The 23579-nt window shown below is 33.4% G+C and overlaps 2 protein-coding genes across 7 annotated transcripts; both read left to right on the forward strand.

The window, feature by feature from the left end:
• The first annotated feature begins 798 nt into the window (after positions 1-798).
• Positions 799-9619, forward strand: LOC18052761 (acyltransferase-like protein At3g26840, chloroplastic). Of its 4 annotated transcripts, none has more exons than XM_024191096.1 (14): positions 945-1445; positions 2005-2056; positions 2210-2265; positions 2529-2687; positions 3126-3230; positions 4170-4276; positions 4665-4792; positions 5678-5786; positions 6325-6455; positions 6914-7283; positions 7833-7946; positions 8454-8539; positions 8657-8766; positions 9258-9619. In XM_024191096.1, exons 1-14 carry the CDS (start codon positions 1184-1186, stop codon positions 9446-9448), a joined length of 1980 nt encoding a protein of 659 aa, XP_024046864.1. In that variant the 5' UTR covers positions 945-1183; the 3' UTR covers positions 9449-9619. The 4 variants fall into 4 exon arrangements, with proteins under 4 accessions (XP_024046867.1, XP_024046864.1, XP_024046865.1 ...); XM_024191097.1 differs by having other exon boundaries at positions 4671-4792; XM_024191099.1 differs by lacking the exon at positions 2210-2265 and having other exon boundaries at positions 799-1445; positions 2005-2170.
• A 4370-nt stretch (positions 9620-13989) lies between these two features.
• On the forward strand, positions 13990-22333 carry LOC18052762 (acyltransferase-like protein At3g26840, chloroplastic). Of its 3 annotated transcripts, none has more exons than XM_006446920.2 (14): positions 13990-14635; positions 15747-15798; positions 15964-16019; positions 16142-16300; positions 16447-16551; positions 17379-17485; positions 17827-17948; positions 18664-18772; positions 19052-19182; positions 19581-19950; positions 20507-20620; positions 20747-20832; positions 20940-21049; positions 21737-22333. In XM_006446920.2, exons 1-14 carry the CDS (start codon positions 14236-14238, stop codon positions 21925-21927), a joined length of 2112 nt encoding a protein of 703 aa, XP_006446983.1. In that variant the 5' UTR covers positions 13990-14235; the 3' UTR covers positions 21928-22333. The 3 variants fall into 3 exon arrangements, with proteins under 3 accessions (XP_006446983.1, XP_024046055.1, XP_024046056.1); XM_024190287.1 differs by lacking the exon at positions 13990-14635 and adding an exon at positions 15362-15621 and having other exon boundaries at positions 21737-21927; XM_024190288.1 differs by lacking the exon at positions 13990-14635 and adding an exon at positions 15528-15616 and having other exon boundaries at positions 21737-21927.
• The last annotated feature ends 1246 nt before the right edge of the window (positions 22334-23579 follow it).

Genomic DNA, 23579 nt, shown 5'->3' on the forward strand with positions numbered 1-23579 from the left:
TCCAATGAGGAATTTTAATCTGATATACTTAAGACGTTAGGTCCCTAGCTAATAAGAATTTTACGTGGGACTTTACAGAAGTGGTGAAGTCACCGTAGCTTGTAACAAACATAGTTTGCAATTCTTCATACTGGTCCTTATAACTTTGACTAATTTTGACTCTTAACAAAGATTAGTCTATTCTCGGGTCCAAACATCTCGCCAAAATCAAACGCAGCTGCCGCTAGGCTCCTAGTCTGTTAGTATTAGGGGTGGCAATGGGGTGGGGTGGAAGTGGGGAGGCCTACCTCATTTTTCACCCCGTTAGAGATTTTTGCCTCCATTTCTCACCCTATTTTTCAATAAATTTAGTGGGATAGGGATGGAGAATCCCTATGTGGGGAATGCTTTCCCCATCCCCACCCCATTCTCCATTTATTTATTTTATATTATGTATAAATACATGATTTCAGTAAGTTAAAAATTAGAGATTTAAAATAAAATCATCACCATATTATAAAGTATTTAAATTCTTTTTAAAAAATATCTAAAAATTTGAAACAATATTTTAAAATGATATTAAAAATAAAAAATATTTAAAGAGCATAGCACTTTAAAAGAGAAAAAAAATATAATAATATTTCATAATTAAAAAATATTATAGGATTTTTTTTCATTTATATCATGTTTATATTACATAAAAATTAAAAAAATATTAATTGACATTAACATTATAATTCATAAAATAAAATTTATTAAATAAGAATTAAAAATATATTTATATATAATAGAGATTGAGGTGGGAGGTGGAGGGTGGGACGGAGAGTGCAAAATTAAACCCCATCCCATTAAAAATTTAAGGGTTATTTTTTCACCACTCCCCCACCTTATTTCCCAAAAATTATTTAAAATTTTCCCCATTTAAAATGAGAATCCGTGATAGAATTTTGCCATGCCTAGTTAGTACTAACCACCTCGACTCACTCCTCCATTCCTCCAATTTCCCCAATTCAAAAAACCTTCACAGAATAATCAAGCCACATACGTGCAGCGAGAATGGTTTGTCGTTCACGTTTGTTATATCACAATCAGTTTCGTCACAAGTTTCTCGCCTCCACAACTGCTTCCGCCATTTCTCCTTACAAATTACATATAAATTTAAATCTCCCGTATTCTTCCACAGTGTTGTATTATCACTCTCTCAATGGCGACAACCGCAGGAGCTTGTTTCTTCGCCGCCGGCTCGTTTCAGGCCTTTCACCCGAGTCCGAGGCGTGTGGCAGCGACGACGAAAACGACGGCGCGCTTTGCAGAGATGAATGTAGAAGGTACGAGAAAGGGATTGAGGGATTACTTTGAAGAATCAAAGGTTATGATCAAATCAGACGGCGGACCGCCTCGCTGGTTCTCTCCACTGGAGACTGGGGCCCGCTCTCACGATTCACCTCTCCTTCTCTTTTTGCCTGGTCAGTGTCTCTTTAGTTGCTTGTTTCACTGTTATTGAATTGTCCGTTAGCTTTCTATATGTTTCCGCTTAACCGTCTGTCGCTCACTGATTGGTTAACACTTGTAGTCGTTCGTTTATTATTAAAAATGAGTTTAGTTTTAATGATCTGTTAACTTAGCTATCAAGTAACTATTATAATTAAAAAAAGGAAATTAGAATTTAAGTTGTCAAGTTCTTATTATTTATTGGTATAACTTTTGTCAACATCAATCCTTTTAGTTTCGGTACAATAAGTTATCACTATTCAGAGATTTCACTAGTAAAAGGCATTTGTATTATGTAATGTTTGATTCATAAAACGCATTGCACATATGAAATGGTAAAAGATTAATAGATTGGTTTATAATGCTGTAGTATGTTAGATATGTTTTGTCATTATAGCTCAATTGTTGATTTGCCAATTTAGAATTTATTTGTTGCTGGAGTATTTTCTTTTTTCAAATGGTTTACTTATAGCTTTGAAGCTCTGAGTGGAAATAGCATGAATTATTCATTTTTTTTTATTTTAAATTTTGAAGGGATTGATGGAGTAGGACTTGGACTGGTTAGGCACCATTACTCGCTTGGAAAGTAAGTAATGTCCAAGATTTGAGTGCTTTATACCATCAATCATTGATAATCAGAACTGTTGAGAAGTTTTCGAAATTGAAGCCATCTTGATGTGGACATCCAATGATTCACCATGTATGTCTGAGTAATTTATCGATTTTTTTATTAATGAAGGATTTTTGATATATGGTGCTTGCATATTCCTGTCAAGGATCGAACGTCGTTTGCAGGTATCGTTATTCTTTGTGGTGGTGTATTTGTTGGTTCCTATAATGAGCAATGTAGATGGTGTGTAGGATTTACTTTAAATATTTGTTTCATGTATAAAATCAGAGTTTTGAAATTTGAATTGAGTGGTAAAGGAGATGCTAATATCTCTCTTGCTCTCTTTATATTTGAAAAATACAACCTTCAATCCATGCCGTTCTGATTCTGCAGCCAAATTTTGTGTTACCAAATGCGACCTTGTTGTAATCAAGTATTTCATGTACAGGTCTCATCAAGCTGGTGGAGAAAACAGTCAGGTCAGAAGTTAAACACTCACCAAATAGACCTATATATCTGGTTGGGGAATCTCTTGGGGCATGCATTGCACTAGCTGTTGCATCTTGTAACCCTGATGTTGATCTTGTTCTGATTTTGGCAAATCCAGGTGGGATATTCCTTTGTAGATCATATTATGGAATCGGTTTTCCTTACTTTTTGAAAGTTTTAGATCCTGGAAAATCCAACATTATGTAAGCATGTATTGATAGGACTGTTAAATTTAGTTTCAGTTTTTACCCCTAATCATATCATAAACTGAGTACACAGTGTTTTTTTATCATCATATATATTTTATTGTACAAAGAGAACTATGATTAACTAGTAGAGTGCTTAAGTACTTGGAAAATGGTAAAAGAGAATAAAACTAGAAGGCTGCAACATGTAGACAGTTAAAATTTGAAGAAACAAATTGCTATAAAAGCAGCAGAACTTCAGAATGATAAAATAAAAAATGCTCTGCTTCAATAGAAGTCCTGCAAGTGAATCAACTTTATAGAAGATAATTATTTGCTTTCACTTTACCTGAGTCATGTTCATTCTTCAGCTACATCTTTCAGCAAGTCACAGCTGCAAACAGTGCTTCCTTTGTTGGAAGTCATCCCCGACCATTTCCATCTTAGCCTCCGTTATGTACTGAGCTCAATGACAGGTCTATATTCCGACTTATATTATTTTGCTGTTGTTCAACATATATATTGGTTTTTTTGGTCCAGAATGGTCATCTCACCCACATTTTTACCCCTTAAAATGGAAGTGCATTAAAAATGCACCAAATATTATTTCAAAACATTCCTCTTACGGAATCATTCTAAAAAGTTGTTGAAGTTTCTTACTAATAGAAGTTTAGGTCCCTGGATGGCTGGAAGCATGGGATGTTGCCACCATTTAGTATGCTTTTTGGGTCTCATTTAGAAGTCAGTAGCATCAATTCATTTAGTTTTTTCTGGTATCCTGCAAATCATGGCGTGCTTTCAACTAGTCATCAAAAATCAATTGATTGAATTTAGGTGCCTAAACCAGTGGTCTTAAAACATGCTGAAGAGAAGAGGAGTTGTTATAAGTCTTGGTTATGTATCTCTAAAAAGAAAAGTTTAGGTGTCTGTCTTTATGGATTTAATGATAAAGGCTGAATGCACAATGGACATGCAGCTAACTGTAGATTATTATTTTTTTTCTTTTTCTTTTCTGATGAATCCAAATCAAAATGCTCATGCCAATACAGTTTTTTAAGAAATTTACAGTAGGATATGCCCTTATCCCTTTTTTTCTTGAGATATTTTTCTTTTTCCATTAAGTTTTTTTCTTTTTTGGTGGTTGTTGTTGTAAACATCCAGTAGAAGATCATTTCTGCCTCTCACCCTTGTATCATGATCTACATGTCAGAAGGTAGTTTGTCAGATTTGTACTTAGTACCTCTTTCATAGGTTGAGTAGAGGGGTCCACTAGCACCTAGTTGTTGAAAACGCTAGGATTCTTTATTTTGATAATGGATTCTTTACCATGATCAGATATTTTGATTTTGTTTCAATATAAGTCCCCACACGAAATCTTCCAAAATAGCATTAGCAATTTTGCGGCATATATCCAGGTGATCTTTTGAAAAGGGTGTCAGGTATCCTGGTAAGGGGACAAACTCTGCAGGAAACAGTTGGAGGTCTTTGCCAAGATTCTGTTGCACTGCCCTTGTATCTCTCCGTAAGTTTAATTCAATAGCATGTAAACTACCCATAGTAATATACTTGTCTTATACTTGCATGTGAAAACAGAGGATATATCTTAAGACGATAATCATTTGCCTCATATAGGAAAACAAAATCTTAAACACCATAGAAAGATGCATCTTTGGATCTGTATTTTGTCAATATGTCAGATACCATCACTTGCCCTTCAATTCATCTAATTGGCACATACGCTCAATTCACCACCCAAAAAAAAAAAAATGATAAGTTGCTTGTTGCTTCCAGTGTAGTTTGACCTTCTTTTGTATTTTTTTATTAAAGGAGATTGCTCTTTCTTTGATCTTGAAGTTGATTCTCACTCTGTAACTCTCTTTATTGCTCATCAATTTAATTTACAATTTAAGTTGCAGGTTCTCACAGACATCTTACCACAAGAAACACTTATCTGGAAGCTTCAAATGCTTAAAACAGCTTCCACATTTGTCAACGCACGCCTTCATGCTGTAGAAGCTCAAACACTGATACTTTCCAGGTCCATTTATCTTTTGACATGATTCCCTTGTGTTTCAGTGGTTATTAGGGTGAAAGAAAGATGTATTTCATGGTAACAACTTTATACTATAAATCCAAAAAGAAATATTTTTTTTTTTTAAAAAAGGCAGAATGACTGCAATAAAAACAACCAACAAACAGAAATTTTGAGCATCTACTGCTTGATGCAACTTTAGAAATCTACCCCTCAATTTAAACCATTATTATAGCATTCAATTTTGTTGGTTTTACCTCCAATTTTGACACAAATGGTGGGAATTTTCCTTAGTGAGAGTCTATTCGAGTACATAAATATTAAGAAGATAGATGAGATCCACATTGTTGAAATGACACCTTTTGTATCTCTTGGGAAATATTTTGTCTCCTTGAGAAGTTTATTGCAATTTAGGAAAAAGCAATGCCGATATATTATAGTTAAATTTGGTTTTCACTTGTGCAGTGGAAGCGGAAATGGCAAAGAGAAATTAATCATTTCAGAAATCAGGATTGCATGATAATAAAATAAACAAATTATCAACATTTGCACAGAGATTGAGTTTCACCTGTTATGATGGGCTGGTTTCTGTTTTGACTATATTATTCATATCCTTCCTAGATAACAAGATAGAGTAGTGAGCAGTAGGTTAGCATAGTCAAAATATAGTATTTACTTAAATAACTATAAACAGCATCCCTTATCTTTGTACACAAGAGATAAAGCTTCCACATTTATGTCCCTGATGTAAGAAAATGCTGTTTGTTGTCTAAATTGGTCATCTAAGCTTGTAAAGCACACACACACAAATACCATGATTTTCGCACATTTCTCTTTTAAGTTCACTATTCTTTCCCAACTGATTTGGCTAAATTGACAATGTCTTTCTAGTGGAAGAGATCAGTTGCTACCTAGTCTAGAGGAAGGTGAAAGACTTTTTCATGCATTACCAAATGGTGAGATTCGTCGTGCTGGGGACAGCGGCCATTTCTTATTTTTGGTAATTGATCTATGTCTCTCTGTGTGTTTGCATGGGTGAAGTCAAAACTGTCAGAGTTGTAATGTTTTAGGCAATCTTTTTATGAATACTCTCTTAGCCTAGGTAAATGCAACAGGTGATACTCTTTTGGACTATGATGAGAATTTTTAGACAGCAAAGAGCAACGAGAGAAGCAATTATTTCAATTTTGAACTCAGCTACAGATAATACCAAACAATTGGAATAAATAATTATCTATAAAACAAAAGGGCAGTAGTCGACCAATGTAATTTTAATGCTACCAACCAATTAAAATATTTCTTCTACTATACTGAATGGAGAAATCTTTGAGAGCCTTTGTGACAATCAAAATTGTAAATGATGGGATCAAAGCTCTTTAAGTTGAAGTAAATTTAAGCATTTTTGTAAGTTTTCTTGTTTATGTTCGTAACATTATCAATTCCTGTTAAGTTTCTGTCATCTTACATCCAAGCCGATTTGACTGGGCATAGTATTGAACTGTGTATTGCAATATTTTATATGCTTTCTTTAATGGCAGGAAGATGGCATTGATTTAGCGAGTGCCATCAAGGGTTCATATTTCTATCGTCGTGGAAAGTACCTAGACTGCGTTTCAGATTATGTGCCATTAGCTCCTTCAGAATTTAACAAATTAAATTTAATATTAAGGTAGGCAGTGTTCTGCTTAAAACTGAGAAATGCTCTTTGAAATTTGTCGTTGTCACAGTATGAATAAAAGGTTTGATATGAGCCAGTCTATCAGTTGATTAGCATTATTTGTAGGTTTGGGGTTTGTCAGTTAATTATAGAGAGACTATAGAGAGACTAATTGTAAGACCCTATCAGTTTGACAATTTTTTTTTTCCCTTTTGGACAGTTCCGTACTGTCCTAATGAAAAGGCGTATACTTTTTTTTCCCCTTTATAGACGAATTAAGGTGGGTAATTTTATTTGATTATGGATTTTATATGAGTAAATGTCACATTGATTAGTATGCCTTTAGCGGGCAGAGCTCTGTGCGGACCAAGATGTTTCACTATCTTCATTGAATAGATTTTCTGTTAAATTCAATTTCGTTTAGTGAAGTTTATTTTGAATATGAAATCTAATAGTTGTGAAATTCCCAGTTATATTGAGCAAATGTTTAGCCCGGTGACACTCTCCACTCTGGAGGATGGGATGATTGTGCGTGGTCTTGGAGGAATTCCTATGGAAGGACCAGTCCTGATTGTTGGCTATCACATGTTATTGGGAATTGAATTAATCCCCTTGGTCTGTCAATTTTTTATCCAAAGAAAAATTGTTTTGCGAGGAATGGCACACCCTATGCTATTCGTTAAGCTAAAAGATGGACGATTACTAGACTCATTTCCATTTGACCAAATTGGAATTTTTGGTGGGGTCCCTGTCTCAGCAGTTAACTTCTACAAACTTCTATCATTAAAGTCCCATATCCTACTGTATCCAGGTGGCATACGTGAGGCGCTTCATCGAAAGGTAACATTTTTAACGGTTATTTTTACCTTTAAAAGTGCTTAAATGACTAGAGACTAGTGCAATTTTATTTTTTCCCTTAAGAATTTAAGTCAAAATTTTAGTGATTTAGAATTTGAACTTAAAAATTTAAGTCACAATTTCCTTGTAGAATGTAGTCATTTTAAAGAAAGTTAGTGAAGTGAAGTAAAGCCTGTATTTTTTTTAAGCCAAGAATTGTTGGAAAATCTGGTGGAGTTAAAACAATTTTGACCCATTATAAAAGTGATCTGCTGTTGTAAAATAATCATGATATTGTCTTCCTCGTACTTATTCAGACAGAGAAGCCTTTTCACTTTCCATGATTGCCACGCCAAACAACTTGATGATGAGCTTCTCTCCTACTGAATTGGACCACAACTGAAATTCAAATGATAATTTATGAAGAAAACATAATCATTCTTACTTTAGAATCCTAATATTCACGTTTGAGGATATCTGGTGCATGAGTACGTATCATGTCTATCGAGAAAAAGGACTTATAATTTAATTATGTGATCCTCATATTTTCAGGGTGAGGAGTACAAGTTATTTTGGCCAGAACAGTCAGAATTTATCAGGATGGCGGCTAGGTTTGGAGCTAAAATTGTACCTTTTGGCGTTGTTGGAGAGGATGATTTTGGAGATGTAAGTCTGCAGAACTTTTAATTGATTGGTTTGAACATCTTATCAACTGCTGTTAGAAGTGTAAGCTTCAGACTCTCGATATGTGCAATGAATTTAATGGAGAACTTCTAGAAGGTGTTTTTCAACTTGTTAAATACCATACACAGCAGTTCCTGCCAACTTGTAGATATCCTAAGCTATCCTACTAGTGTCAAACCACTGGTAGACATTTTTGTTTGAGAGATTGTTTGTGGTGTTGGGCGCGGGGAGGAGGTGGTGGTTGGCAGGGTTGGGTGAGGGAAGAGAGGAAAAGGGTGGGGGTAGATAAAATTTCTTGTTTCTTCTAAAAGAAATTACATTTTGAATAAGTTTCCTTTATGCCTATTAATATTATACACTCCTAAATAGTGTCACGTCATTTGTACCTTGTGTATCTTTAACTTATCTGCATACACCACACTTTATATTATAGCTCCTCAGTTGATCACTTTTTCTAACCAATAATTGATACGTGTTTATTGTTGTCAGGTACTGCTTGATTATGATGACCAAATAAAGATTCCCTTTATGAAGTCTATCATAGAAGAATTTACAAATTCAGTTGGGAATCTAAGGTACTGGGTGTATATGTTTGCATAATAAACTATATATTTTTTCCCTTTCATTTACCCTTGGTTATGTTCCAATTATTGCCGGTAACTTAGAATTTTAGCATAAACTTATGATGATAGGACTGAGACGCGCGGGGAGGTGGCAAACCAAGATTTACATTTTCCCATGTTTCTGCCAAAAGTCCCAGGCCGCTTTTATTATTATTTCGGGAAACCAATTGAAACAGAAGGTATGGCCGTTAGATACACTGATTATCTATTATGTAATATCATTTGTGATGGTTATCTTGTTAGCCTAAGCCGACACAAAGTAATAGCGTCATTTTACTAAACCTTCTCTTAGGCTACCAATCAAAAAGTTGCGTTTCTGAGTTGTGTTTCATGCAAGTTGAATACAGAACTTTCCCATTCCCAGCATCCCTCCATCTGAACAATGCAGAAATGCCCATGGTATAAATTAGCTTAGGTTTACATAAACTGTTCTTTTGGAGGTATAAATGCATGATTTTATGTAGTCTCAAATCAGAATGAGAAAGCATACTGGTCCACTGCTTCAATCAATATATATGAACCCGGCCTGTCCTTTGATGCATGTGTATCATTTGTTCATGAGCTAGTTTTTGACAATTAGTAGATGCTAACATATTTGTCAAGTTCGGTAGCTAATATTAACTTATGTTCATTCATTCACTAACTTGAATCTTTTATTATATTTGGGAAGGGAGGAAGCAGGAATTAAGAGACAAAGGTAAAGCTCATGAATTGTACTTGCAAGTCCAAGATGAGATCAAGAAAAACATTGCTTTTCTGAAGGAGAAAAGAGAAAAAGATCCTTACAGGAGTGTGTTGTCCCGACTTGCTTACCAAGCTGCTCACGGCGTAACATCTGAAATTCCAACTTTTGAAATTTAATTAGGCCATGATGGTCTCCTAGTAAAAAGTTCATTATGGTCTTTCGAATTCGCAAGTTTTTTTAAATCGAATGATTAGCCGTCCTTGAGACTCTCATCATTTGTTTACTTTTTTGGGTTTTGTTAGTATTTAAAGTGACAAGAAATTACGAAATAGAATTAAACTTAAGCGTGGAACGGAGTTGGGATAATTTCTCACGACATTAACAACAATGAATAAATAAATTCATTAAATAAGGTCCTCGATTGAACCCGGAAAATTATTTGTACTTTTTTGAAAAATCAAACGTAAAATATAGAGAAAATGAATCTAATTTTGTTGGACTCTTCGAGGTGTCCATGACTCGACGTCAAAAGTCGGGCCGTCCATTAAATCATCATCGACTGCAACGTTAGTTTGTCTTCTCAACTTTCATGTCATAATCATTGATATCTTTTTTTTTCTCCTTGAACCTTCATTGACAAGACAAGGCTCATCATGCAGTTCATTAATCATTACCTGGTGCATGACCGTGATCTGGCTTTTTTTTTTTTTTTGGGGGTACTTTTTTTGAGTTATTTACTTATTATTCATCAAATCATTTGTTTTACTTTAACATCGATTAATTTTACAATGGGGACTGCAATAATCGTTTTCGTATGGTCATAGCCCATAGCGCACGGTGCATCATCTCGAAATCATGACTGCAAATGATCAAGTATATTCTAAAAGCAGACTATTCAACGACAAAGACCTGTCTTACAACACTTAAAATGAGACTATTCAATCAAATCAATCTCATGTGTTTTCATTTTCTATCTTTGGTTTCGTCCATCAAAAATTCATAATTAATAAATTTTAATAAAGATTATACACTTATCTAAAAGATAATAATATAGAAACACACACACTCGAAGTTAGGAATGACATGGTATACTACCATGACGTTGGATTTATTTATTTTTTTAAAAGATTATATCAAGATTAGTTTGGGTTGCAATAGTTACTAAAATAAGTTGTTTCTATTATGTGAATGAAATAATAATTTGACGGTTGATAAATTATATTGTTTGAAAAGTAAAATATATTTATTTGATAAATTTTATTAAGATGGTGTTGTTTTATTGCTTAATAATTAAAATAGAATGCTGCCTCTTGGATACCTACCCCTATTTTCTCCAGCCGTTAGATTTTAATTATTTTAATCGAACGGTTGGGATTTGTAAATGAATAATGAAGTGGTGTTTGGCTATCATCTTAACCCGTTGCTTTTAATTGGTTTTTGTATTTTTTGCTTTCTTCTCTATAATGCTTGACTAGCTTTGGAAATATCGACTGCCATCGACAAAAAAAAAATTCTGAAACTATTATCATTTTTCAGTTGTGGGCAAACATAATAGGATCAGGGACGACGTGTGAGTTTGGATTGGAATAATCACGTGAAATTATTTTTTAGCATGCTAATCTAACAACTTCCGAATACATTCATTCAAATATTAAACTTACCAGTATATGGATTTACACTTTGCAAATTGCGGTAGGATACCAAAAACTGTAGCTTTCCGGATGGTCATTCCCAACACGGCAACACCTATGGCTCTTTTCCTTTAATTTTGTTCTTTGAATTTTCCTTTGATTAATCATAAAAAAAACTGCCTTTATTTTTTTTAATCATGTGTTGTTAACATTTACATGGTTAATGTGATTGAAATCAAGTGGTTGTTATTCATGGAAAGAGAATTGCCAGAGATTTTGTTGTCCCCGTTGCAATAAGATATTGTTATAAATTGTATTGTTTCTTGTAACAAATACGATAAAATCTCGATAAATTAATAGTTTTGGGATTATGAAAAAATTTATTAAGTTTAACAAATATCGATAAATTGATAAATTAATCAATTATTAATTGATGAAAATATTCATCATTTTGAAAAGAAATGATCATGCTTATACTATTGATTTACCTTGAGTTGGTATCTATTATGTTTTATTTGAATAATAATTTTCTTTTAAGATGATTTTTTAATACCTAGCTACCTTATATTAATAGTATTAAGATTATTGTACGGTTTTTATTTTTCCATGTCAAAGATGATAATTCTACTATTCAGACCTTTTCAAACAAAGAAGTAACGATATTGATACTAAACAATATCTTCTCGCAGAATGACAAAGTCAAAGATGAAATCCAAATCGAAATTAATTTAAAAACCAAGCAAACATTGTTGAGAATATATTTTAGACAAGCCATATGGACATTTCATATGAATTTTGTCTTATACTATGTAATTATTAATTTATATAGTAAGTGGTAACGAAAGATGAATTTTTTTAAAAAACTATTATTTTATAAATTTATGGAATTATTAGTTTATCACTTTGTCATTGACAAAAACTATTATTTAACTTAGATTATCAATTTATTGAGATTTTATTATAAATAGTAATTAATTATCATGTTTACGCTTCTCAACTAGTAATTGCTTCAGCTTATTTTTGTTTTCACGTACAAATTTATTGGAAAGATAGTTCAACTTCAACATATGTCTTTTTTCCAATAACAATTTTCTTGCTACAAAAATAGTTTCCTTCTCATGACCGACTTCCCCAATATTCTATATGTGCCATGTGCTGCTTTTCTCACTGCTGCTTTTTAGTAGATTGGATTGCATTTTAAATGCCCCTAAATTCCTACATCTACTTCCTATCATTCCATTCTTGGTTCATTTTTTTCTTTCATTAAAGTTAAGTCACCTACATTTTATGTCAATTGCAACAACAAAATTGTAAATAGCCTACATTGTATTGTTTCTCACTAAATATTTGCTTCTACAAATACTTGTTCCAACTAACTAATTTATTGTTATATACAGCAACATTTTCTTGATTCCTTAAACAAAATACTTGCAACATTAAATAGTTCCCATCTAATGACCTACATTCCTGGTTTGCTTCATGCGCCATGTGGACACTTCTTCACACTTGCACGATATTGCTCATTCTCATTCAACGGCAACTTCACTACAAGATGAATAAAGAGGGTATAGTGCCCAACGGACACGATAAGCGGAGCCATTAAAAATAAACAAAAGTTAAATTCCCTTTTATTTATAAATCAGGATTTATAAAAAGCAGGACATAATTGTCTTTTCATTAAAATATTAAGGTTATAATAAGAAATTAAAAAATGTGTGGTAATTTATTTAATGATCTACTCATAAAAAATAATTTCTTTTTGCTTCTAAAAGTTGTTGTTAAAATAAAGAAACATATGAAATAAGTAGTTTTTAAAAAATTATCAAATATTATTTTTATTAAAATTTATTAAATAAATTATTTGAAATATTTCAACTTCAATATGAATTAGGGTGAGGCTATTTGCACCCTGAAAAATATTTTGAACACTCTTTATTTTTTATTACCAAAAAAAATCCTTTTATGAAATCACTAATAATGATATTATAAATTTAATTTTAAAAATAAAAATAATTTACACAACCATTTATCACAAACCCTAAATCTTTATTGACAAATTCATCATTAAGGTAGTATAAAAACTCTAAAACAACATTGTATATCTTGCCATTGGTGCAGAGAACAACAATCCAATGCTTCCAGCAAATAGGCTTAGTTTAGACTTTTATTTACAATATCTCATAAATTATGTTAATAGAAAAAAAAAAAAAGATTTATGCAATGTTTGGCTCAAAGATTAGGCATACTGAAAATTAATTAAAAAGAATAACAGATTCAAAGAAAAAAAAAATGCTAAACATAGATGAAATGATTAAATACATGAAATTCTAAACTTCAAGTTTAAGAAAAATGGATCCAAAGGCGAAAAAAAAAATGTTAAACATAGATGAAACGATTAAATACTTGAAACTTTAAAGGAAAACTAAAATCTTTCAATCAGAACACTCGTCCATTCGTACACATTAAAAGCCACGGGTTAATTCTTGAAACATTTTAATTTTTTGAAAGAGTTCTAATGAATTTGCAAAATCCAATAGATCCTCTTTCTTAAGATGTTATCTTTTAAGTTTGGTTTGTGAAAACAAAAGTAAGAAAAAACTAAAGGAAAAGAGAAGAAGGAGAAATGGGAGTTGAAAAAGAAAAAAAAATCATAGGTTATTTTTTAGATTTAATATGGTGTACATAATAAAAGTTTGATTTTTAAATTTTATAAGTGAGTGTTTTAAGTAACTAAGTGTTCTAACTAATTTTTTTGATTGCAAATAACCCATCCTATCAATTATCATTAAAAAAAGTTGCCATATGTTTTTTTTTTCTTTTAATACTGATTACATACTATATTATTGAATATTACATTAAATATTTACAACTACTATTATAGTAGAAAAAACACACGATACTTATAATAAGATATATAATTAAGACTATAATATTACATTTAAATTTTATAAAATACTTATTCAAATAAATAATTCTCACAACAATTATGAAGACAGTGGTTCACCTCCAGAGGCAAAAATTGCCATGTGTTAAAAACGGAAACTATCACTAAACCCCATTTGACCAATGTTATCCTCTCTGTAGTCTGTACCGACGTATAGAATTTACGTCCCTCTTAAAAGTAATACGAAAATATCGCCCACTCGCCGGTCGCCATCTCACTCTCATTTCTAATTTCTTGATATTTTCATATTAATACTTTTATTATCATAAAAAATAAATCAAACAGCCTTTTGAATCCCTCTGCACACGCTAGTGCGCTGCCGCCAGATATCAATAAAAACAACAACGAGGGAGTTCTTGTTCCCGCTGCTTACTCGCTTCAACTCTCCATGGCGACGATCCCAGCTAGCTGTATTTTCTCCGCCGATTTATCGGCAATATATCGTCGAGACAAGACGTCGTCGTTCGGAGAACGGAGGCGGAACCCGGTTTTGAAGAGAGTAGCTGTGACGACGGAGCAGACGTCAAGCAACAGCGGAACGGCAGTCACGACGTCGGGGAGGAGTTTTGTGCAGGAGAAGGCTCAGAGGAGTAGTGAAGCAGAAGCCGAGACGTCGTTGCGGAGGGTCAACGTCGAAGGAGATTGGGAAGAGAGCAGAAAGAGTTTGAAAGATTACTTTGACGAAGCCAAAGATATGATCAGATCAGACGGTGGTCCGCCTCGCTGGTTCTCTCCGTTGGAGTGCGGGGCCCACTCTCCCGATTCTCCTCTCCTTCTATATCTACCTGGTTTGTTTCTTTATTTTACTTCTTTATTATTCAATTATTTATTTATTTATTTTTTAAAAAAAAACATTTTAATTTATTCTGCCACCGCGAGGCTGCGAGCGAGCAAACGTCGTTTCTGGAAAGTGGAAAGACTTTTGAACTTTTGGTGTTTTAAAAGAAGAAGGTCAATTATTGATCAATTACGAGTGAGAAAGTTTAGTGACATCACTTTCTTTCTTTACAGTACTAATTCATGTCCATACTGATAATGCAAAATTATTTACAATAACACATTGGCGGCTCGTTTTGCGAACACATTTCTGTTTTTTATTTTTTATTTTGCTTCTTCAAGTTTCGGACAAAACCTATTATATTTTTAGCATTTTTGTTTCTGAGTATAAGCACGGTGTAAATGTTCTTTTTAATTATTTTAAAAACTTATTACACCCAGCAAGATTCGGTCAACAAACCCTAATATAAATATAATATAAGTAAATTTTAATATTATTATATTATTTGTAGTACGATTAGTATTACATTATTAATTTTTTTTTACTTTTTTTTTTTTTTTACTATAAGTATATTTTACATTTTATGTGGTGGTCCCGGCGGATCTACGTTGAGGCCCCTAAGCCGCAAGGCCCGAAAGGATATTTGAAAGAGTCACCGCTTGGTGCTTTGCCCGTACACATTGCACACAGCAAATTTAGCCTAGTTTATTAAAAAATGTGAATTAATTTTATTGTTTAGTCCTCTCAAATTTATTGTTATTGTATTAGGTGCCCTAATTTTTAAATATTTGTATATTATTAACTACAAATACTAATTCTTTGCTATCATCTCCTTCACCGTTCATTTATGCGTGCGCACCTATGTGCTTTTTAATTCTAATTAGTTGGTTTTGCCCGCTCAAACGATTTTTCGACATGTTTTCACCATGTCTCACGATTGGATACCATCTCAGACTTTCTCTATAATTCAAGCTTTTAAGCATGTTCAAGTGTATGGTATTTATCTTATAATTCTTTTTTTGCTTTCTATTTCTAGCAAATGACTTTTTCACTTCTAATACTGTCCATTTCATTGGTATTAAGATTCTCACATTTACCGATGATTTGTATGAATTTCGTAGGGATTGATGGAGTTGGACTTGGACTTATAATGCAGCATCAAAGAGTTGGACAGTAAGGATTATATAATGCTTTCTAATACCACCACCAATTACTTCTCTGTGTTGTGTGTAAAATGTTTATAATTTTTCCATTTTTGGGTCAGTATATAATTTGATTATCTTGCTTCCTCAACTTGATCCGTCTGATAATCTAATTTGGAATTTTCCATGAATGAAGGATTTTTGATGTATGGTGCTTGCATATTCCAGTCAAGGATCGAACATCATTTACAGGTCTTTTCGCTTCCATTCACTCCGTAATTGTTAATGTATTATACTATTCATACCAATGTGTAAGATGAATTTCCATTTTATTTTTATTCAAATTTTGCTCTTCTCAATCTCTTGATTTTCAGGGCTAGTGAAGCTGGTTGAAAGAACAGTCAGATCAGAGAATTATCGTTTGCCTAATAGACCCATATATCTTGTTGGAGAGTCTCTTGGAGCATGCCTTGCACTAGCCGTTGCAGCTCAGAATCCTGATATTGACCTTGTACTGATTTTGGCTAACCCAGGTGACTTTCTCATCATTTGTATTAGCAATAGTTGAGATGTTATTTTTAGTAATCGATGGGTATAACGTGGACACTGGGTATTATTTTTAAATGATGAACACTATTTCTTATTCATATGGTATCTAGTTAATGTTCTCTCCTTTCAGCTACATCTTTCAGCAAGTCACAGTTGCAACCTCTGATACCTTTATTGCAACTCACGCCTGATCAAGTCCTTCTCGCCTTTCCATATATGCTGAGATTAATGCAAGGTTTGCTTTCTGCTCCTCAAACTTCCTTTTCTGGTTTCTTTAGTTGCATATTTTCAGAGGTAATTTCTAAAGTTCCCATTTTTAGGAGATTTATTTTATTTTATTTTTTGAAATTCAGGACAAGAGGATAAATTAACTATTGGTTTCTTCCTTATTTTGTTGCAAATATAGGTTGTAGTTGATAATAGTCAGATGAAGAATTCAGGTATCTGTATGTGTTGTTTGTTAAATTTCAAGACAATGGCAAAACAAGAATTGGTATTTGGTGCTTAACCATACAACCGAGAAATTAAAAAGGTTCATTGGCTGGCTGCACAATGTGATGGTCACAGACAATTTCTCTGAGTTTCTTGCAGACTATTTTTGAATGGCATGGATTTTCTTATTCTTTTTATTGTTTTCTTCAAATCAGCATATAGGATTTCATTTTAGACTTTGGGGTTATTATGGTACTTTCCGATGATTATAATGCTTTTCTTATCTGCGCTTCAATGTTGACATGAAGTGAAATGCACTTGTTCTGTTCCTCATGGTAACCTTTGTAATAGCCTGAATGGAAGGGAAGACAATTAAAGGTTCTGGACTTCTACCTTTCAAACAATGTAGAGCTTGCATTCAGAACTGTTTTTCAGCTTGTGAAAGGGGGAAACAGAAAAAATTAAATTTGAAATGAAATGATTTTCCCTTCTTATTGTACTAGGAATTGATTCTAATTAATGTCCATTATTCCTAAACATGATGAAAATTTATGGCACATAAGTTTCTTCCATATTTATTATTCTTATATTATTGTGTTTAATAGCCGACATTATAATGTACCCACCTAGGTGATCCTTTGAGGATGGCAGTGGATATTCTGGTGAAGGGACTTCCTTTGCAGCACGAAGCCGGAGAGGTGTCACAGGATCTTGTTGTAATGTCATCTTACCACTCTGTAAGTTCTAACTGTCAAGATAATAGTGGCATTTTATTTCTATTACTTTTGAAAAGCAATTTTCAGTTTATGTTTTCAGAACTAATGCAATCAGCTTTTTGTTATGCCTTGGATCTGTTTGATTCATTGTAAACGACATGTCTCTGTTGTAATGTTTTATTATCTAGCAATATAACTTATTGGATAGCAGAAAGTAAGTGTGCTTTATAAATCTGTTTGACCTCTTATGGTGATGATTTTCATATGTTGACTGTTTATCTTTTCACGTTGATGCTTCCATTATATATTTCTCTTCACATGCTGTCAGTTTCATGTAGAAGAATTGATAACTTAATTTACAGGTTGTTGCTGATATCATGCCTAAAGAAACTCTTCTATGGAAGCTAGAAATGCTTAAATCAGCTTCTGCATATGCCAATTCACGCCTTCATGCTGTTAAAGCTCAAATGTTGATAATTTCCAGGTGCTCACACTTTGGCATGGTCTATTTGGTTCCAGTAATTATTAGATAAAAATTGGCTATATGTGAGGTTAATCTTTGCCCAATAGCCAGAGAAGCACCCTCACCTTCCTAACACACGCTAAGGCAAGAAAGAAAAGGCGGGGGGGGGGGGGGGGGGGGGGGGGGGGTGGGGTGTGGTGTTATCACTTTGGTAGACTGGTATCCAGTACACTGATTGTACAAATTCTTCTCTCTTCCGGGAGAATATTTGTTATAATCAGTCTTCTTATTGGTGCCATGGGGATCTTTGACCCAGCAGACCCAAACACACATGTGGTCTGCGACAAAAAATCAAATGCGGCAAACAACCCAACCAAAACAACTTGAAATAAAATAAGAGAAACAAACAATTTCTATTAGCAAAATAATATCTCATAAAATTCTGGAAAAAGCAACTGTTTCCATGATTAGCTTATTGACATAATCTTCTGCTGCTGCCACAACGGCTGGCCTTGAGAGCTTATTGCAGCAACTCTTACTGTAATAGCACTTTCCTCAGTTTTAAAGGAATGGACAGTTTTAAGTATTTTGAATCACATGACCTCCTCCCTGTTCTTATATTCTACGCTAGTACCTTCTATAAAGCCTAAAGTTTCAGCTTGTTTTTATCCAATTTTTTTCCGTTTAAGTGATTCTTCCAGTAAAATGTGTCAAAAACATTGTGTCTTCTTTACAGTGGAAAGGATCAGCTCTTCCCAAGTCAAGAGGAAGGTGAAAGACTCCGTCATGCACTGTCAAAATGTCAGATTCGTAAATTTAATGACAATGGCCATTTTCTCTTCTTGGTAGGTTTTCTTCTTGCTTTCTTTATATGTGTGTGTGTGTGTGTTCAATTGTACGCATTAATGAGATTCAGAGTTTAGAATTCAAATGGTAAAATCTCATAGGTTATTTCCTTGCTTGTGCCCTTATAATTATTTGCTTCATTATGTGCCATGATATGATGTAAGTTCATGTGAACATGGGGTGAGTGTATCTGCATATTTTATAGCATAATTTGCACTCAAAATGTGTTATTTCATTTTCTTTTTGATGTTCATAGTACACCTTCCCATGTGTGGCAGGAAGATGATATCGATTTAGTAACTATCATAAAGGGTACAAGTTTCTATCGCCGTGGAAAATACCATGACTATGTTTCAGATTTCATCCCACCAACCCCAGATGAATTCAGAAAGATATATGAATCAAACAGGTAAAATATAACTTGCTAAGGTTCTAATAATACAAGTTAGATATCTACTATAACAAAATAAAAAAATTGGCCGGTATGTATTCAAGCTATTAATGAAATGACAACATCATCTGCCCAAAGAATGCCAGTTGAAAGTTGGCTGAAAATAATCGATTGGACAATCCATTTGTTCCATTAACAGTCATCACGGGACTATAAGGTTTACTGGTGTTAAGAAAATTGTCTAATGGAACATGTGAATATGCTTAATATAACTTGGTATCCTGGTGTTTGTCGTGTTAATCTGATAACCTAATAATTCCCTTAACTGCCCTCACTACAGCATGCTTATGATTAACTGAGTTGTGATTTCATTAATTTTGTATATTATTATTGGCTCACAACTAAGATTGTCCTAGGGGGATTTGTGTTGCTACTGGCCCTGTCATGCTCTCAACTTTAGAGGATGGAAAGATTGTTAGGGGCCTTGCTGGAATTCCTTCTGAGGGTCCTGTCTTATTCGTTGGCTATCACATGTTACTAGGACTTGAATTGACTCCTCTGGTATGCCAATTTATGATCGAAAGAAATATTCTTCTACGAGGAATTGCACATCCACTGATGTTTGTCAGATTGAGAGACGGGTTGTTACCTGATTTAGCAACATTCGACACACATAGAATAATGGGTGCAGTTCCTGTCTCAGGAACCAACTTCTACAAGCTTTTATCTTCAAAGTCTCATGTCCTACTGTATCCTGGAGGCATGCGTGAGGCTCTTCATAGAAAGGTAACATCTCTCAGTTAAGTTGTTACCTTCATCCTAACTTTTAAATTCATAAACTTGTTTGATGTTCACTTCATTCAGAATTATGCAAATTCACTCTAATACCAAAACTTCAATTTCCAAATTCCTATATGCCTTTTTATAAATGCAATAATTTGAAAGAGAAGATAGCAAGTTGGTGAATAGCCTATTTACTTCTGCAAACTATGAATGCAAAAATCTTTGAATGAGCTAAATGATATATCTTGTTATATGATGCAAATAACCTTGCTGTTACAATAAATTTAATTTACTTTATTTATGTTTGTCCTGAAATTTGAATTCTCTTTCCATGATGTAATGCTGACTAGCTTCACATGTCCATGTCACAGTCTTACTTGAGTAGGGTGATTTTGTTTGAGCATGTATGCATGCATCTGTTTTGTGGGACTACAAGTATTAGATATTCTCCTTATTCATTTCTTTCTGTTTGATGGTTTTATAAACTTGTACAAAAATGAGACGCTAGGTATACTTGTTAAAATTCAGAATGTTTTATCTCATCTCTTCATCCTTTTAGGGTGAAGAGTACAAGTTGTTGTGGCCAGATCACTCTGAGTTTGTCAGGATGGCAGCTAGATTTGGGGCTAAAATCATACCTTTTGGTGCTGTTGGAGAAGATGATATTGGTCAAGTAAGCCTGAAACATTACCTCTGCTGTATATTTCTGCTTATTTTTCAGATTCATTTAATCAGCCACTAGCTTTAAGTCAACCTCTGGTATCTAACGAACAGTTGATTGCATATTCATTGACGTCAGGTAGTTTTTGATTATGATGACTTGATGAAGATTCCTTACTTTAAAGCTCAAATAGAGGCATTAACAGGCGAGACTATCAAGTTGAGGTAGTTTGAGTTATTTTGTATGTTTTTCCTTCACATTTTTCATTTAGTCAATATCTATGCCTTCCTGCATGACCTCATTAGAGTTTGACATGATCTGCTGATGATAGGACTGATGCAAACGGTGAGATACAGAACCAAGATATTCATCTACCAGGCATTCTACCCAAACTTCCAGGCCGCTTTTATTATTATTTTGGGAAACCAATTGAAACAGAAGGTATTGTTGTTCAATGACCCATATCATGAAACCTATCAGGTTACCTAATTATGAAGAATCTAGTCAGGCAAAACAAATTTTTATAGTTCAACTGTGTCTAGCTAACTAAACTAATCTCCTTTTTCGAAAGGCTAATGATATAATATGGTGATAGGATGTATTGCTAGGGACATAATAACTGTTATTTTGCTTCCACGATAGATATTCTTGAGTGAAAACCACTTCTACCAGTGACCATGTCGTGTTTGAATTATCCAGTACTTTAGTGGCTGAAACAACCAAGAATTCAACTGGACTGTGACAATAACTTTTTGTTCAATGCTTCTTGATTCTGGGTTCCTTGTCTTGCAAGTATCCGTCCCAACTAAAAGGCAAACAGTTGATACTTTGTTATAAATCATTAGTTTATCCACCTAGAAAAACCACTAGACTAACCTGCTAGAGGGTGTTCAACATTCAGATGTGGTAGGTCTATACCAATAGATGCATGTCTTCTTTCTAATGTTTTCTATTTCAGAATTTAGGGTACTTGTATAGATTAAACAAAGTTAAATTTCAATAGTTAAATAAAATAGTGCCTCTAAGTTGTAGTTATTGTATTTTCTTTTATTGTTGTATTTTCTTTTTCCCAAATCTTTCACAGCTTTGATATTTAATGCAAGTTGATTAACTTAAATTTTTGTGAAGGGAGGAAACAAGAATTAAGAGACAGGGAGAAATGTCATGAGTTGTATATAGAAGTAAAGTCTGAGGTTGAAAAGTGCATTGCTTATTTAAAGGAGAAGAGAGAAACCGATCCGTACAGAAATCTATTGGCTCGACTTACTTACCAGGCTACGCATGGCCCTACAAATGAAGTCCCGACTTTTCAAATCTGAGCATTGATTCTTTGTAATCTCTGAGAAGATCTGCAAGAGCTTCAGGAAATAAAGGTAGCATCAGTTCATGGAAAAAAAGTAGTTGATACTTTAGACAAACAGTTCAAGATTGTTGATTCTTGATTAGATAGTAGAATTTGTTTGAAGAAAAGAACAAGAAAAACGTAGATAGATCACACGTTTGTTAATACTGCACATAGGGTCTTGTAATAGACATTCATAGCCGTTCAAGACGGAAGAATAGTGTCTGTTCTCTGTAGATTAATTACAACACTATTTTTTCAGTGAAATGGAGTAAAAGTACTATTGTATTTGGTACATGTGGTGATCAGCTTGGGGACGAGTCTTCCCTGGTCACGACGGTATGTATTTTGCAAATATTAATATTTTATTGATATATTTACAATTAATGGCATGGACCCATCAGATTTTCAAGTGTGTCGACGGAAGAAGGTGGACTAATTTTGCAATTTGCTAAGTAGCCGTTTCGTACGGTTCACGTGAGCTGCCTGATTGGGGGAGCATGTGGGCTCACAGAGTCACTGTCTGTCGGACCAACAGACCAAATTAGTGTCAAAGAATAAAAATATCTAGGTGATGGGGTTCTTAACTAATGAAATAAAGCTTTGGGGTGAAGATGTCCGTAATGAACTTAAAATTCGGATTGCTTGATAACAAAATGATTTTAAGCTAATATAGTACTGCCAAATCATCTATAAATTTGTCGTTGTTGGTGATAAGTTTTTTCATCGATCAAGAGCTTCTTGTCATAAAAATGATAGAAACATATCCAAGCCTGCTCATCTAAGAAGATCGTGACACTCCACCGATCAATACTGGAATCTATGTAAATTAGATTCGCGTCCTTGTTTTTTACAAAATCAACTTATTAATTCGAAGTGTATAGAAATTAGGTCTGAGTGAGAGTGAGAGTGAGAGAGAGAGAGGAAAAAAGCAAAAATAAACAAATAAATAAATTACGTTTCACTTACAACTCAAGATATTCCACTATTTGAAAATGTGTTTTGTCTAGAATATAAATTGTACACTTTATATGATATTGCATGCCAGATTTGAAAGCTCAGCATTATGGCACGTTTGAAAGTATCACAATAGTTTATCTTTTATTGAGGTCATCGACGTGTTCTTTGGTCAAACCTCATTGTCATGGACAAATGAGAATTATTACAGAAAATTATTTTAAAAGGTCACATATTGTTTATTTAATAATAATAGGGATCTCAAAAATTAAATTATTATTAATAAAAACAATGATAACAATCATATTAACAACAACAACAACAACAATAATAATAATAATAAATATTATTATTATTATTAAAAACAATGACAGAATAATAATAATAACAATGATAAAATAATAAAACAATATATTAATAAAAGATAAAAGTAGAATTATGAAATTTAGTTAGAGTAAAATGGTGGGTTTAAAGAATGAAAACTTAATTTTCATGGGAGATAGGAATTAAATTTTTGTTCCTTAATCCTTAAAGTGCATGAGCCCCATATATTTCATTCTCATTTCTTTATTGTTTTAATAAGTAAATATCATTAATTATTTTTATTCTAAATTCAAATTCTTCAATCCCCCAAGTAAACACTATTAACGGTGCGATGCTATATTAATTAAA

This window comes from Citrus clementina, unplaced genomic scaffold (genome assembly GCF_000493195.1).
Source record: "Citrus clementina cultivar Clemenules unplaced genomic scaffold, Citrus_clementina_v1.0 scaffold_2, whole genome shotgun sequence".
Lineage (NCBI taxonomy): Eukaryota > Viridiplantae > Streptophyta > Magnoliopsida > Sapindales > Rutaceae > Citrus > Citrus x clementina.

Coding starts and splice junctions, on each gene's coding strand:
- LOC18052761 (XM_024191096.1), top strand. CDS start 1,184: ATGGCGACAACCGCAGGAGCTTGTTTCTTCGCCGCCGGCTCGTTTCAG. Junction 4,793..5,677: donor CAAACACTGATACTTTCCAG/GTCCATTTATCT, acceptor ATGTCTTTCTAG/TGGAAGAGATCAGTTGCTAC. Junction 6,456..6,913: donor AAATTAAATTTAATATTAAG/GTAGGCAGTGTT, acceptor TGAAATTCCCAG/TTATATTGAGCAAATGTTTA.
- LOC18052762 (XM_006446920.2), top strand. CDS start 14,236: ATGGCGACGATCCCAGCTAGCTGTATTTTCTCCGCCGATTTATCGGCA. Junction 19,183..19,580: donor AAGATATATGAATCAAACAG/GTAAAATATAAC, acceptor AGATTGTCCTAG/GGGGATTTGTGTTGCTACTG. Junction 20,621..20,746: donor GAGAAGATGATATTGGTCAA/GTAAGCCTGAAA, acceptor CATTGACGTCAG/GTAGTTTTTGATTATGATGA.